A 15010-nucleotide genomic window follows, 5' to 3' on the forward strand; every position below is an offset into this window, starting at 1 on the left:
GTGGAGATAAGAAAAAAAAATAGCCTCGAGAACTGGAGGATGAGTGAGAGGATGAAGGAGAGGAGGAGAGAAGGTGAAGGGCAGGAGAGGGAGGGGAAAAGAATCGAGGATGGAAGAGAGGAAGGAAAGGAAATGTCAGGAAAAGGAGACAAAAGTGTGCTTGTATGGTGCAGTTTTAGTGCAGTATATTATTATATATATTTATTCTGGGACTCATAACGTATGAATGGCTATATGATGGAAATGCCAGAGAAAATTTTTGAGAATTAAAAAAAAATTACAGGAGGCTACAGAAAAGCTTAAGTGAGCGACAGGCGTAGGAAAAGTTTAGGCATTAGCTGGTTAAGCGTGGTGTGTTTCTTATGACACTCTCAGTCAGCCGTTCCTTTTTTCTCGCTGACAGCATTTGTGTTTGTATGTATCTAAGAATGTAGATATTTGTATAGAAGCGCACACACAATTTATCCCCCGCCAAGCAAAGAAGCGAGGCAGAGGGATAAATATTTGTCTGTTTGTCGGCAAGATTAAGCTAAAAAAAAGAAGAAGAAAAATAAATAAATAAATAAATAAAACTGAATATCTGGAAACTGCAAGGACGGATGCATTGTCAGAGTGCCCTTCAAATTATTATTAGTATTACATTATTTCCTTTTTGCCAGTCGAGCCTTAATTGCAAGTGTGAGATGTTATCCAATGAATCATGGCTGAACTTTCAAAAAGATGCGCATACTCTCGCTATCTCTACGCCTCACTTTTTAACTAAGCGAGTCCTACGTTAGTTAGTTACAGTGTTACAAACCCACAAATACGCACGTGCACGTGTGCATGCATTCTAAGAAACAACAAAAAAGAAAAAAGTAGCGCACGCTCTCTACTACTTCACAACTTGGCGTAGAAGCTGTGGAAACACATGGAACAAGGGTGTTACTTTGGCAACATGACTAAGAGCTTTTTACTTCTCTTTTTCCGCTGCGCACCATACAACACTGTGCCTCCTCCTCCTGTTTCTATCCTTCTGTTTCTCTCTCCCTCTCTCTTTTTTCCTGTGTGCCTCTTTGTCCCTCGCCCTCTCTCTCTCTCTCTCTGTATCTCTCCATCTGTGACTGTGTGTAGGTACATTCCTTCTCCATTAGCTGCTTTTGTTGCTGTGCCAGGGGACACCGTGGGGTGGGCTGGGTAGGTAGGGGGGAGGAAGAGATCTGGAGAAATGAGTAAGAGAAAAGGACGACAAATAAGATCCACAGCTGGATGCAGCACCTTATCCTCATGCTGTACCTGCTCTCATATATGGGATGCACTGGAAAATGACAAGGTTCAGAGGGGACTGTATGAAAGACGCGCGAGCCAAAAACAGCAGAACAAGGCACAAAATAATAGCTCTGCAGATTGGCAGCACTGCAGCGCTGTCTTTAAACGGGATTGCTTTGTGCGATTGTAATTTTTGGGTTTGTTTTTTTTATGCATATGTATCCATTGTCTTAAGAAAACAAGCAGTATTCGTGGGCTGCCTGCTGGCTGATGCTGGAAAACAAAAACATTCAAATGAGCTGCTTTTTAAGTCATTCTTGGAAAGAAAGGGGAAAAAAAGAAGAGAGAAAAACCTTTGATATGTTTCACTCAGCCATCACTCACGCGGCATGTTTTGACTCCCCTACTTTATTTCTTCCGTGCCATATTTGCTTGTATTGCTTGTTTGTTCTCAAAGATGAGGTTACGGGCCCTGAAAATTGGCAAGTGGTGCTTTAAATTTGTGTGGCCTTGATCAGGTCACGCAGCTTACAGCAGACACAGAGAGCAGTGCTTCTCAGTCAGAGAGCCCTAACCGAGTTTTAAAATATTCTTGAGAGGAGGCTTTTATCAGGAAGCTTTTTGGTGTCTGAGTTCAGCTCCGGCGGACGAAGTCATCTCCTTCCGTCCGGCTATTCTAATTGAGGCTGCCACGAAATGAAACGGCAAGTCTCCCCGTCTGATGCTGATGCAGCCTGGGTAATATCCTTGCTGCATCCCCCAGTGCGCTGTTTCAATCTCACCCAGTCGGCGTGAGGATGATAGAGCGAGATATGAGCGTATGGGCACCGAGGGGAAAGGGAAGTGTGGCTGTAAACAACCTCAACCTGTTCTCAGAGCTCCGACAGACCTGGAGAAAGGGATGAGACGAGCTGGAGTGTGTTTGAGCAGAAACACTCCTCCTACTGTCTCCTCTGTCTGCCTTTTCTCTCTGCAATCCCTCTTTCCCTGGGAGCCAGTGTGTGTTTGAGTGGGTGAAACACTGCCACAGTCCTATTGCCTCCCGTGAGACGCTACTTCAAACAGACTGGAGAAGTACTGCCAAGGGTTCACTTGCTGGATGTGTGTGTGTGTGTGTGTGTGTGTGTATCCCCCATCTTTGTGTGAGTATTGTGTCTATACACACAGATGCTCTCTGTGCCTCCGTGTGTCATTTCGCTTTCATATACTCCTATAGTTATTTTAAATTCATTAAATTACACAAGGGCACGTTCCAAAACAAACTGTCATCAAAGTGGAGCTCGTATATAATCAAACACACCCTCACTTTCTCGCTCTCGCTCCAAAACACACATTCACAGACAGACGTGATTTAACAAATCTGTGGTGTCTATTAGGCGTGAAGGCCTCCCCGCTGTGTGAGACATATTAAAACTCGGATTAGTCCAAAACAATTACAAAAAGCTACAGATCCAGAGCCACGGATGCTCTAAGTATGTTTGTGCGCACGCATATGTGTGTGTGTGAAATTGCCTCTATTGCCCCATGTGGACTTTATACTCTGGGGGTGGGAGGCGGAGGAATTGCTCACATTGCTCACGCAGCTCACGTTTTATTTAATACTTGGCAATTGTTGATGAGCAAAGGTAGCGGGGACCTTGAAGCACTATGCTGCTCTAAATAAAATTGAAAAAACAAAACAAAACACTCTGAACAGAGCAATGGCAATGACTCAAGTCTCATTATATCTGTGTGGTTATGTTCCAACAGTGATGCGCAGTTAACAATGTTAAGAGCCCTGACAAAAAGAGCAAAGGGAAATTTGCTGACACTAATATACAAATACACATGATGGAGCAATGCTTTGCTCCCGTTGCTGGTTTCCGAAAACTCACCTGGAAAGCGCTCCCCTGTTCCCCCGCCTCCTCGTTTCTCATCTCGCACGCTGCTGCAGCAGCTCTTCAGGCGCTGCGCGGGCTTCCGGTGTGTCACAGTATTAAAAGAAACAAACTTATGTCTTGTCTATAAATCATTAAAAGACTTAGCCCTGAGAAGCATGGCTGACTTGTTTGCACAATGTAAAACGAACAGGGCTCTTAGATCATCTGCCGCTTCTTAGAGTAAGAACAGAGATAAGTGGATCATCACGGAGCTGCTGCGTGCTTGCAGAACAAATTGCTAAAGGTCTGGAGTGCACATTGCTGTGAATGTGTGTATATTTTTGTCATTCTTATTAAGCAAATCACCCTGAAACACGATTTCTAAACACCCTTCCCAATATCTGTTATGTAAATCTTTATTTTTAATTTCATGCATGTGAAACTCCTCCAAACTACCTCTCTGTATAAAGTTTGCAAACTGCGCTTCGCTACACTTCCCTTCCTCCCTCGACTCCTTTGCTCTCTTTGCTCACTCCTCTCTGTCCATCCGTCTCTTCCTCCCTATCCTCGCCGACTCTCCATCTCCTCCTCAGCAGAAGAAGTGGGAAGTCTACCTGCTGGATAATCCTGCATTACATCCCTAATCCCCTCAACGTGTTCTCACACACACACACACACACACACACACACACACACACACACACACACACACACACACACACACACACACACACACACGGTAAACAATAGATTCGGCTTTTGGAGGATTTACACACCTGCAGGTACTGCAGATTTTTTTTCCTTTTCTGGAAGTAGTAAGTAATAGCAGTAGTATGTGCATTATCAAGTGACAGGTTTTCTACAATCTCCTGAAACTTATAGAAAACAATCACTGTGATTGGATGTAGAAGCACAGTCCTTTATGACTATAAGACTGAGCCGCTGTTAGTGAAGGGTCTGCTGACACTGAGCTTATCTAAGAAGATATACGAGTGTAAATATAAGGAAAAGAAAACAGAGGTGTGCAAACACTGAGCTTTGGGAGTACGTGTGTGCGCATATGAGGATCTTCTCTAGTGGGTGAGACGCAAAAAAAGGTGCGATAATTGAGAGCAACGGAAAGTGGGAGCGGCGTGGAGCGATGGAGGCAGAGCAGCGGGCGAAAAAGAGAACAGAAAGAAGTGGGGACTGGGGAGTGCGAACATCTCTGAGGAGGGGTTCTCATTAAGAAGTGGCTGCGGGGTCCAGCCACTTGGCATTGATTTGTTTTAAAAGCCAAAGCTCAGCCATCGACAGGCTCGGTGTCCTCAAGTCCCTGTCAAAGCCAACAACCCCACGCATCGCACACAGGCCTGTTTAACAGCAAGTCAAACCACCAAGATATTTTTCTATTCTATTTCTCTAAAATAACAGCCGATACTTAGAATAACACGAGAATAGTTTTGAAATGACATTAATAAAATATTTAACTTGTGTTTCATCCATTTTGCTTTCAGAGTTAAATGAATAAATCACAAAGCCAAACCAAAAAAGCCCAACAAATCCAAACTCCTCAAACACTCAAGTCTGCATCTGCTTTCACATTCTCCAGACTTTTTCTTGTGCACGAGCCTCTCAGCGCGCACACATGTGTGTCTGTGTGTGTGTGCTTCTCGCTGAATAGCCAGTGAATAGAGGCCATAGGCAATCAATAGCAATCTACGGCCAGCCTTCGCAATGCTAATGGAACTGTGTGGAATAGCTGGCATTTGGCCAGTGCCATCACTGAAGCATCAGTCTGAAAAGCACACATGTGTATACACACAGAGAAAAAGGTTAGACAGACAAAAGGTGAGAGCCACAATGTGTGTCAATATGAGAGACGGCGAGAGTGAAGTAGACAGAGAGAGACACACATGCGGCGAGATGAATGTGCCGGGTGACATTGTTTAGGTGATCGAGAATGATCGATGGAATCATTTCGGTGCCCCCTTTGCCCTCCTGCACGGCCCATCTCCCCCTCATCTCCCCCTTAAGCGCTGGTCATTAGTAACACAGGCACACGCACACACAAACACGCGCTAACACACATGCACAGACTCCTTTTCACTTTGTCATCATCCCTAAGGCAAGGTCACAGCGCACCGTCTCCTCAGCACACGTCTTCTGTTTTGTAGTTGGAGCTACTTTCTGCTGAATTAGGATGAGAGCGGCGTTAACGCTGGTAATGAAAAGAATGGAAAAAAAATGTTATGTAACTATAGATTATGCATTGAGCTACGAAGCCACATAATGTCTTATTTGTGCAGCGCAACAGTGACATTTACAAGTCTTTTCAAAGTCGGAGTCTACAGTTTAAAGTGAGCTGAATCTAGTGAGTAAATCCCTCCTGAGCTGTAAATATGCCTGCACTGTGACTGAGCGCCGAGAGAGAAATAAAAATTAATAAATAAATAAAGAAAACCGCAACAGAGAGAAAATGGAAGCCGTGATGATGTTTTTCTGTTTAATCGTCTCCTGGCGGAAGTGAGAACATTATGTCGAGTTAATTGAGGGAGAAGTGAAAAAACATTTTAGCTGAATGTGTATCACCCCCCGCCCCCAACCTCACAAAATTGATGGACGGCTAATGTACGTCTTTCGGATGAGCCATTTCGTTCTGTTCGTCAAAGTAATTCCGAAGTAATAAAACTTGGTCTGTAATTCATTACTCTTTGCGTGGAGACGAGCTTAAAGTCCCCCCTCCCTTTTTTTAAGTGATTTAAGGCACACACATAATCAATAATCTCTTTCTTAGAAATGAATGTGACAGCACTACAGTGAGGGGAAGAATATAGCACTAAAGGGAAACCTCATTTTGCACTCTCCATCAGTGCCATTTATGCATTAAGCTACTCAAGTATCCAAACACGGTACCCTCTGGCAACTGGGAAAAGAAGCACCTCAAGCTATGCCCTACACAAAACTACAGCAATGAGGACAGCTCCTCCGCTAGACGCGAGCACAGAAACACCTCCCTTTCTGCGCTTGTAATACAATCCTATATTTGACCTATTTTTTTTTTGCGCAGCCAAAATACCTGACTCTCCCCGGCAGAAGCAGGGCTCTTTGAAACTGCCGGGTGTAACGCACTAATGCATGAGCTGTTGTCCTCACCCAATCCCTTAAAATCAGCTTCACATCTGTCCCGACTTGACAGCCAGGGAAGCAGCCAGTAGCTGGCGGCGCGGCGTGACTCACAGTCTGGGGCTGGAGGAAAGGTAGTCACTCCTCCTTTTTTTCTTCTTCTTTTTCTTTTTATGGTAATAACACAGAACCTGAGGAGAGTGTTCACGAGAAAAGAGGAAGAGATGCAGGAGGGAGAACAAAAGAAGAGGTGAAGAGTTCAGGAAGCTGGAGTCAGTGCTTTGGGGAGAAGGATATTAAAGATGAAGGGAGGTGCTGAGAAGGGATACGTGGACGGGAGGTAGGAGCAGCAGCAGCAGGAGAAGCAGCAGAGGGGTGCAGATAGCAGAGAAATGCGAAACATTAGATAAGATGAGGAATGAAAAGGAGAACGGTTAGTCGGGTTTCGAGTTTACAAACAACGGCGTGATGAGTCAATGAGTCACGGCTGTCGCTGCTGCAGCAGAAGGTATAATGAGGCTGTATAGATGAACGATGGCATCTCTAGGACAAAAACTCCTTTCTAGCAGAAATATGGGAATCAATTTATCACTTGAGCCTGACTGTAATTGTGACACTTTCATCTGTCTCGTAGTTAGCTTTGGCACGGATCGATCACTCAGAGCGTTAGTGTTGCATGGCTAACAAATGGCGTAACGTTGCATCCTACACAGCTGCACAAATTCAGGGATGGGATGCTTAAGGGGAAGTTAAAAAGGTGAATAAAAAAAATGATGAATACCTCTAAAAAAAATCGAATTCTTCTGCATTAATATGGAGGAGAAAGTAAGAAAAAGGGTTTAAATTAACTGCGATGCCACGCTTTTGTTTTCTTCCTCCTTTTCTAATTTAGCTTTTGAAATGAAAGCAGAAGAGCCAGAAGAGATAAGAAGACACTGAGACAGTGTCAGGCGTGGATGGAGGGATGCTTAGAGATATGAGAGGAGTGGGATGTGTTGGGGGTACAGGTGACACACATGGCAGCGCCACATGCAGATGGTACACATGGATGAGCAGCCAGGGTAGTGAAGCGTAAAACCAGCCAGCTCACTGATCAGACACACACACACACACACACACACACACACACACACACACACACACACACACACACACAAACATGCACTCAAAAGCATGCTGAGAACACCAGTTAGCTTGCCAGCCCTTTACTCACCCAAATCACCACTGTGAAAATTAATACCGCCAACCGTCCATACAAAAAAACACTCACACACACACACACACACACACACACGCACACGCACACACACAAACTTTATAGCAGACACACATACAGTATACTGTTCAGTAATCAATAAAAGCATTAAATATTAACATAGGAAAATGTATCTATAAAATTTGTGAGGAACCCTTTCTGAAGCATTTTAGTTAAAAACTTTAAAAGTGTGTTCAATAAAAAAAAAAAACACTCCAGGATCCTAAAGTTTTAATATCGGCGTGTTTAAGCTTAACGATTCTTTTGCTTTCCTTTTTTTTTTTTTTCCTTCAAAATGGACTTGAAAAGCAAGATTGACTACCAGCTTTTCAAGACACACACACACACACCCACACCCACACACACACACACACACACATCCCCCAAAAAACCAAACCAAAAAACCCCCAAAAAACAGGGACATAAGTGCTTACCTGATGAGAGACAGGTCAGACAGAGCAATACAACCTAAGCCCCACCCCCTTGCCTCAATCTTGTGATTTCAAACATGCACAAACGTGTTATACACCAGCACTGATGGCCGTGTGCACAATAAAAACATGGGGTGTTGGGGAGGACACAAGGGGCTAAAAGCAATCTTCCAACTGACCTTGAGTGGGGAGGACAAAATGCAGTGATGGAAGGAAGGGGGGGGGAGAAAAAAAAGCCAATGCGACGAAAAGGGAGTGAAATACTTAATCTATCTCCCCTGGCGGAGGGAAACAAATGCTTTCACTGTGATTGAGGACGCATCGCCCTCACACACCAGCACACACACACACACACACACACACACACACACACACACACACACACACACACACACACGTATACGCGCATTTTGGCTTAAGGAGGAACTGGATAGGAAAAGCAAGAGTGAAACTCATTTTCCTGAAGCAGAATGGGAACACAGAGAGAAGCAGAAGAGGAATTTGTTTGGGGAAGGCGGAGTAGTACAGGAGAAGGCAAAGAGGCCGAAATAGGTGGAAACATGGGGGGTGGGAGCAGACAGAGACAGATGGACGGAGTAGAGACAGGGACGGGAGAAAGGGAGATGACTGCTAGTGACCGGCCTTTGTAGATGACTGTTGTTGCTCACTTTTGAGTCAGCTTCACTGAGGCAAAGTCTTAATGACTCATGACCCGATACTCCGCATAATCAAGCTGTGCCTGTGTGGGTCTGCGTGTGCGTGAGCGTGCGTACGAGCCACTAGTCTTGTAACAGAGAACTTTATTACCATCTGTTCCCACACATGCTTATTTGTTTAGCCCTGACATCCACGTCTTCTTCAATCGCTTTGCTATTTTTTCCTCTCCCACTCTGTGCCTCTTCCAATCACCTCTCCTTTTGTGTGTGTACCCCCCTCTTCCTCCTCCACCCCTTGCTGCCTGCGTGGAGGGGTTGTGTTCCAATAAATAGCGTCCGACCCAAAAAGGAAAAAAAAAAAAAATCAGGGCCATTATCTCCGCGGCTTCCTAACTACCTCGCTCGTCTTGGTGACATGGAATCGCGCTCCAGCCATTTTAATCAAAGCATGTGTGTGCATGTCAGCCTGTCTGAATGTGTTTGTGTGTGTGTGTGTGTGTGTGAGTGCCTCAGTACCTGTAGAGGCCATTAGGTGGAGCTGGTGCTTGGCTGAAAGAAAGGGAGAGAGGCAAGATGGATAGCTGAGCGCAACGGAAGGGAAGGCTCACTCTCTTCTACCTGGTATCACAGATTTTCCTGGCAGTGTGTGTGTCTGTTTTTAAAGGTGTCCAAGTGTGTTGTAGGCTGGATTGCTTGTGTCCAAGGGAATCAATTATTCATGGTACAATGAGTAGTAGAAGTGTTGATTACAGACTTAAAAAAGCAAAAGCAGAAGAATAAGTAATATTATTTTTCTCTTTTTTTGTAACCTTAAATAAAAGCACAGGTGTGCCGTTAACAAGCATCCAGCTAGCCCTACCTTCAAAAACTAAACAAAAAGAAACGCCTTAACTCAAGACTATATTATAAAACAGACTGTGTTTAAGGACAATACCAATATCAATTACTTTCACACGTTTACCTGTGACAGCATTTTGAGTTTTAGTTTTCGCAAATGTGCTGGAAATCAGCGAGACTCTGTGTGAAATTCCTCACAATAAGATTCTGACACCTCGCATGAAACACGCAGATCTTCCCTCTGATTTGTGAAAAAAAAAAAAAAACCCACACACAAACATGCACAACACAACACACAGACGTACATGCACCTGTGCGACCACAGATCTTGTTGGCAGTTGAGAGAAAAAGGGACGGTAGCCTGGAGGAAGGGCAGGTGTCCACAGATGGAGCTCTCTCTGTCTCTCTCTCTCTTCCTCTCTGTGTCACAGATGGACCCAATCACACCTATTTCTCTCTCACATGCCCTATAGCTACATAATCGGTGTGTGCGTGTGACTCTGACTTGTTTATTGTCACATAAAAAAAAAAAAGAACGAAAAAAAGAGTGTATTCTGAATTAGCCTCTAAATATGCATACGTCTAGCCTACAGCGGCGAACGTGTGTTGTTTTTTGTGGGTGAAGCAGAGGCTGAGCAATGAGGCCACGCCAGACATCTACCCCACCTATCAGTCTGCGCGTCGGTCTGCTCGGAGCCAAAGTACAACTTACGGCAAATATGCTCACAGTCGGATGTTGTCATCATCGCGGTTTAGGACAACTTTTAATTTTCTGTATATCTGGTGACAGCTGAACACGTGCGAGGCGGCCTGCGGGGGGTTTGTCTGTCTGAGATAGCGGGGGTTCCCGCTAGCCAATGGGACCACACAATCTGTAAAGCAGGAAGTGAACCACCGATCTGTCATCTGTCTTCATAAACCCACCAGTCAGGACCCTCCTAATTAGTCACCATAGAAACCATGGCTAATTCCCCGGTCTGCCATGCCAATCACGTCCTGTCTGTGGCAGCAATCAGAAAGGCACATTTATCCACCACTGGGCCGGATCCCTGTAACAGATGAGTGTGTGTGTGTGTGTGTTTGGTGGGTGGCTTTGTGTGCATGTGTATGCGTGTGGGCGGTTCAGGGAGTTTGTGTGAGCTTGTCAAAGGCTTGTATTTCCTTAGACAATGTTGCCTTTATCTTAAAAAAAAAAACACACGCACACACATGCGCACACATTACGCCTGTCTAGCTTGTAAATTCATAATGTTTGTTCAGATAGGAGGCAGATGTGTCAGAGCTGCTGAGAGGGGTGTGTGCCACGTTGTGATTTTCTGTGGGAACTGTTTGATTAGCCTGACGAGTGCTAGCAATCCCCACACACCCACAAAGCAATCAAACAACTATTATATGGCTAGCACACAAACACAAACACGTACATGGATACAGACGTAGAGATGTGTCGCAGACGTGCTTAACCTTTCCCTCGGAGGTCAAACTGTTTGGTCAAACAACACCGCCACGCTAAAGATGACCCCTGCGGGTCCGTTCACACGTGGGAGTTGAGACTCATCAAGCCAGTTTGATTTTTTTTTTTTAAATAAATGAAACCCACATCTAAATAGTCAATCAATTGATCAACAGCGGATTAGAAAGGCAAATAGCTCGAAATAACCTTGTAAATATTGAAGAACACACAGATGAATAAATTATAGATCGACATGGAGGGGGTGGAGAGGGGGGACAACCTGTGTCCCATCCATTTCTCCCCATCAGCTGCCTGTCAATCACTGCAATTGCTGTCAATTGGAACGTGCTCATCAGAAGGCTGGGGTGGCTGACACACAAAGATGCTCTTACATCCAACTTCAAATCAATAAAAAAAAAAACACTCGGAATCGCATCCGAACGGCGCATGCTGGCATTCACGGATGCCAATCATAACTTCAAGGGCACATCAAAGCCAAGTTCTATTCAGATGTATGCCCTTTGATCAGCACCACTGCCTCCACCGTGCACGCACATTCTCGCACTTCGCCATATGTATATATATAACCTGTGATATAACGGCGAGTCATTAAAATTAAACATGTGCAGGCTGGGAAAAAAAACATAAATAATTCAAGATCCGTGTGTGTTCATCCACAGCAGACGAATTACAGGGGTTTGCGTAGAGTGAAGTTCGAGCGTGGCTCTATTGTTCCCGCTGTCTGCAAAGAACACAGCACGATGCCATCTGACCGCTGTAGTGACAAAGAAGTATCCGAGAGTCCTACCTGTCTCGTGAGAGAGGGTCTTGGTCCTTCCTGTGTTGCCTGCGTGATGCATCGCTCCGTACTTGTCGCTCTTTCTCATTAACCCTCTACCCTTATCTCCTCTCCTCCACGCTCCACTCCTCTCTGTTCCCTTAAGAGTCCTCTTTTCTTGATTCTCAATCTTTTGCACTCTGTTTTCTCCCTCTTATCAAAGTCCTCGCTGTCTGTCGCCTCTGCCTCGCTGTTCTTCTTCTTCTTCTTCACTCTTGATTTCCCTCCCTTCTCCTCTCTCTGCCTATTTCAGTGAGCTCTGTGAAGCACAATCCGCTAGCTGAGTGCTGGAGCACCGCGCAGGAGCAGAGAGAGAGAGAGAGAGAAAGAGACACAGAGCAGAATGAAGAGCTACGAGCACACGCACACACACACATACATGCGCGTGCTCGCACACACACTTGCGCTATGTGGATCGACACACTTGCGCACGTGTAGCTGTTGCTCTGCAGAGATGAACGGCACAACACCAAAACACCGGGGGGGAAAAAAATGATGAGCGCAATGCCCTGCACTGCTCTCCCTGCTTTTCCAGGAGACTGCAGGTCTTTTTTGTCTCCCCTCCTGCTTCTAGTCCTCAGTCCTTTTTTTTGCTCAATCCGTCACAGATCAAGGCCAACTCGGGCACAGGGGAATGGATGGATGAGAAAACACTGAGAGTGAGAGCGCCTTTCAGCCTGTGGCAGGCAGCGCAGAAGACAAGGAGAGATGTGGCTGTGGCTCCATCCTCCATCTGCCCACAGCTGAGACTGAGAGCAGACTCAACACACACACGCACACACACCAGCTCCCTCGCCCTCTCTCTCTCTCTCGCTTGCTCTCTCTCCCTTGCTCTCCCAGCAGCGATGCACCAGCGAGATGGAGGGGGAGGAAGGATGACGGCGGGAACTAACGAATGAGCCGAAGGAGAAAGAGAAAAGGGGTTGGGGTGAGACAGTGAAAGAGGGATGGTGTAGTGGTAGAAAGGAGGAGGAGGAGTAGGAGGTGGCAACGAGGGCGGCAACACGCAATGGAGCCCACGAGCGCTAGAGAGAAAAAGAGTGACAGAATCATGGGAATGTGACAAAGCATGCACATTAGAGGAGAGGGGAAAGGATAGAACGGTTACGAGGAAAATACAAGGGAGTGCGTGTGAGAGAGGAGAGATGGAAAAAGAGAGGAGGAAAGGAAAGGTAGGAGAACAGGGGTGAGGTTAAAAGGAGAAAAGACGAGGCAGCAAAGCGGAGACGTGGAGCAGGACGGGGGGGGAGGAAGGGCAGAGGACACTGCGGCGCTGAAGCCGGTAATATGTCAGATCTCACATGGGCACGCTCACATCCACACCGTGTGCCTAAAAAGGAACGATACAATGTCAAACAACGCAGGACGATGACAGCCTGTGAAACAACACTTTTTACACCTCTCAAGATAAAATAAAAAAGTGAGAGTGGTACTTTTCATTTTTCTTTAAAAAAAAAATCATAAATTATTTGTTCAGTGGCAGACAATGATAAACAGAACCTCGCACATCAAGCTTATCAGACAAATCTTCTAAAATATAAAACTGTGCTTTCTGTCTCCATAAACGGACTCCAGCCAAAGTCTCAGGTGGGAGGTTACCAGGTGAGTGAAGGTCCTCGCACTGCCCAGCAGAGGGCAAACATCTAGTCAAATGTCAACCACAAAAAGAAAAAAAAAGGCTGAGGCCAACCAACTCATCATGTTTTTACAATATTAGCATAACCCCACATGATTAAACACATTAATCAACATTCAGTATGCATCCAGGCACATCATTTAAGACACTTATCAGACATTATGCAGCGATGCATCTTCAAAGCTGCTCATCAGATATTTCAACGCTACTACGAAAGATATATAAGCTAGTCATTGGTAAGCCAGTCTGTGCGTTCCTCTGTTTTTGCACGCCGGAGAACCAATGTGGAAGGTAAACTTTGCTATAAGTCGGACAATAAGGATGTCGCTCAAAAGGAAGTGGACGCTGATTAAACAGATACAGTCTTGCATGCGGTGAGGAGCAGGTATGAAGCTGCTACACAGGCAAAAAATCCGGTGTGTGTAGTAATGAAGAGAGAGGACGAGATGAGCAGGTATGACCCATAAGGCTCTACTCCAGGGGACCACTGTCAGCCCCATTTTCTATTTCTTCATGTAACATTCTCACACGCCATTCATCATCCTCAACGAGTCACGTCGTGACTTGTGCACAATGTGCCGCTGCGGCACCCTGGCATGCGCACACTCCGGTTGATATGTGGGGGCACGTACACACATGCTCGCACATATGTATGCGGAGATCAAGAGCCGCGCGCACGCGGGCAGGTACTCTCCCTCGGCACCCACGCTAGCAGGTGCTGAGAGTCGATTTACGGCGGGAAAAGGAAGGGGTGACGATTGGGGTGGCGGCGGAAGAGGGTAGAAGGGAGGGGTAGCGGGGGGGGGGGGGGGGGGGGGGGGTTGTGGTTATGACTTCATCATATTAAAGTTGAGAGCGCAGCCTGTGTAGAATCGAGGGGGGTGCAGGAGGAGATGCTGGATTTTTAGATGAGGTTCACGTCGATTTGTCATGATAAAAAAAAAAAAAACATCTGAGAGAGAAACAAATTGCTTTTTTGACAACACCTTGTAATACTCCATCATGCACACACACACACACACACACACACACACACACACACACACACACACACACACACACACACACACACACACACACACACCCCTGCGCATATACACATGTTCGTACACACGCGCGCAAACACAAAGCAATGCATTTTCTCAAGCTGGCTATTTATCAATGCCATTCAGCATCATTATACCTGGCATATCTGTATAACCATATATATCAGGTGTATACATGTATGAGAGCTACACACACAATTTCCCCACTCAGTGTGAATTGCTCACTGGAGAGGCCGTTCAACCTGTAGTTGAAGTATAGAGGACACAAGGCTGTGCGGAGACGATGTAAAGAGAAGCAGACGTATGTGTTAAAGAAAAGAATATGCAAAGGTCACACAGGCAAAGGTGAGCAAGGCTCATGTAACTGCATGAGCTGAAGCGAAACCTGTGCAGCCTTTATGCAGATTTATATTCCTTCTTTCCTTTTCTTCATCTCACTATTACACTCACAGGTTAATACAGGGTTTCTAGAGCTCAAACTAGGCAGTCTAAATGGAAACCTGTCAATTTATATATTCCTAGCAGGTTATTGAGTACTTTTTTTTTCCCTTTTCATGCTCTCTATTCAACACTTAGTTTCTTTCTTCCCTCAGTGACACTTTTTGTTCTTTCTCCCTTACTTTGCTACCATCCACCTACCTTCTCGTTT

The 15010-nt window shown here is 45.5% G+C and overlaps 1 protein-coding gene across 17 annotated transcripts in view; it reads right to left on the reverse strand.

Annotated features, from left to right (window-relative positions):
* The window catches only part of tenm2a (teneurin transmembrane protein 2a), a 215261-nt gene that overhangs the window by 95996 nt on the left and 104255 nt on the right, over positions 1 to 15010 (reverse strand). For 5 of the 17 annotated variants that reach the window (XM_063490199.1, XM_063490189.1, XM_063490164.1 and 2 more), the window contains one exon: positions 9071 to 9103. The exons of 10 other annotated variants lie outside the window; for them this stretch is intronic. In XM_063490199.1, the coding sequence (XP_063346269.1) occupies positions 9071 to 9103 (33 nt within the window). Of the gene's footprint in view, positions 1 to 9070; positions 9104 to 11649; positions 12084 to 15010 lie in introns of those variants that run through there. 2 more of the 17 variants (XM_063490290.1, XM_063490273.1) reach the window with 1 other exon arrangement.

This window comes from Pelmatolapia mariae, linkage group LG2 (assembly GCF_036321145.2).
Source record: "Pelmatolapia mariae isolate MD_Pm_ZW linkage group LG2, Pm_UMD_F_2, whole genome shotgun sequence".
NCBI lineage: Eukaryota > Metazoa > Chordata > Actinopteri > Cichliformes > Cichlidae > Pelmatolapia > Pelmatolapia mariae.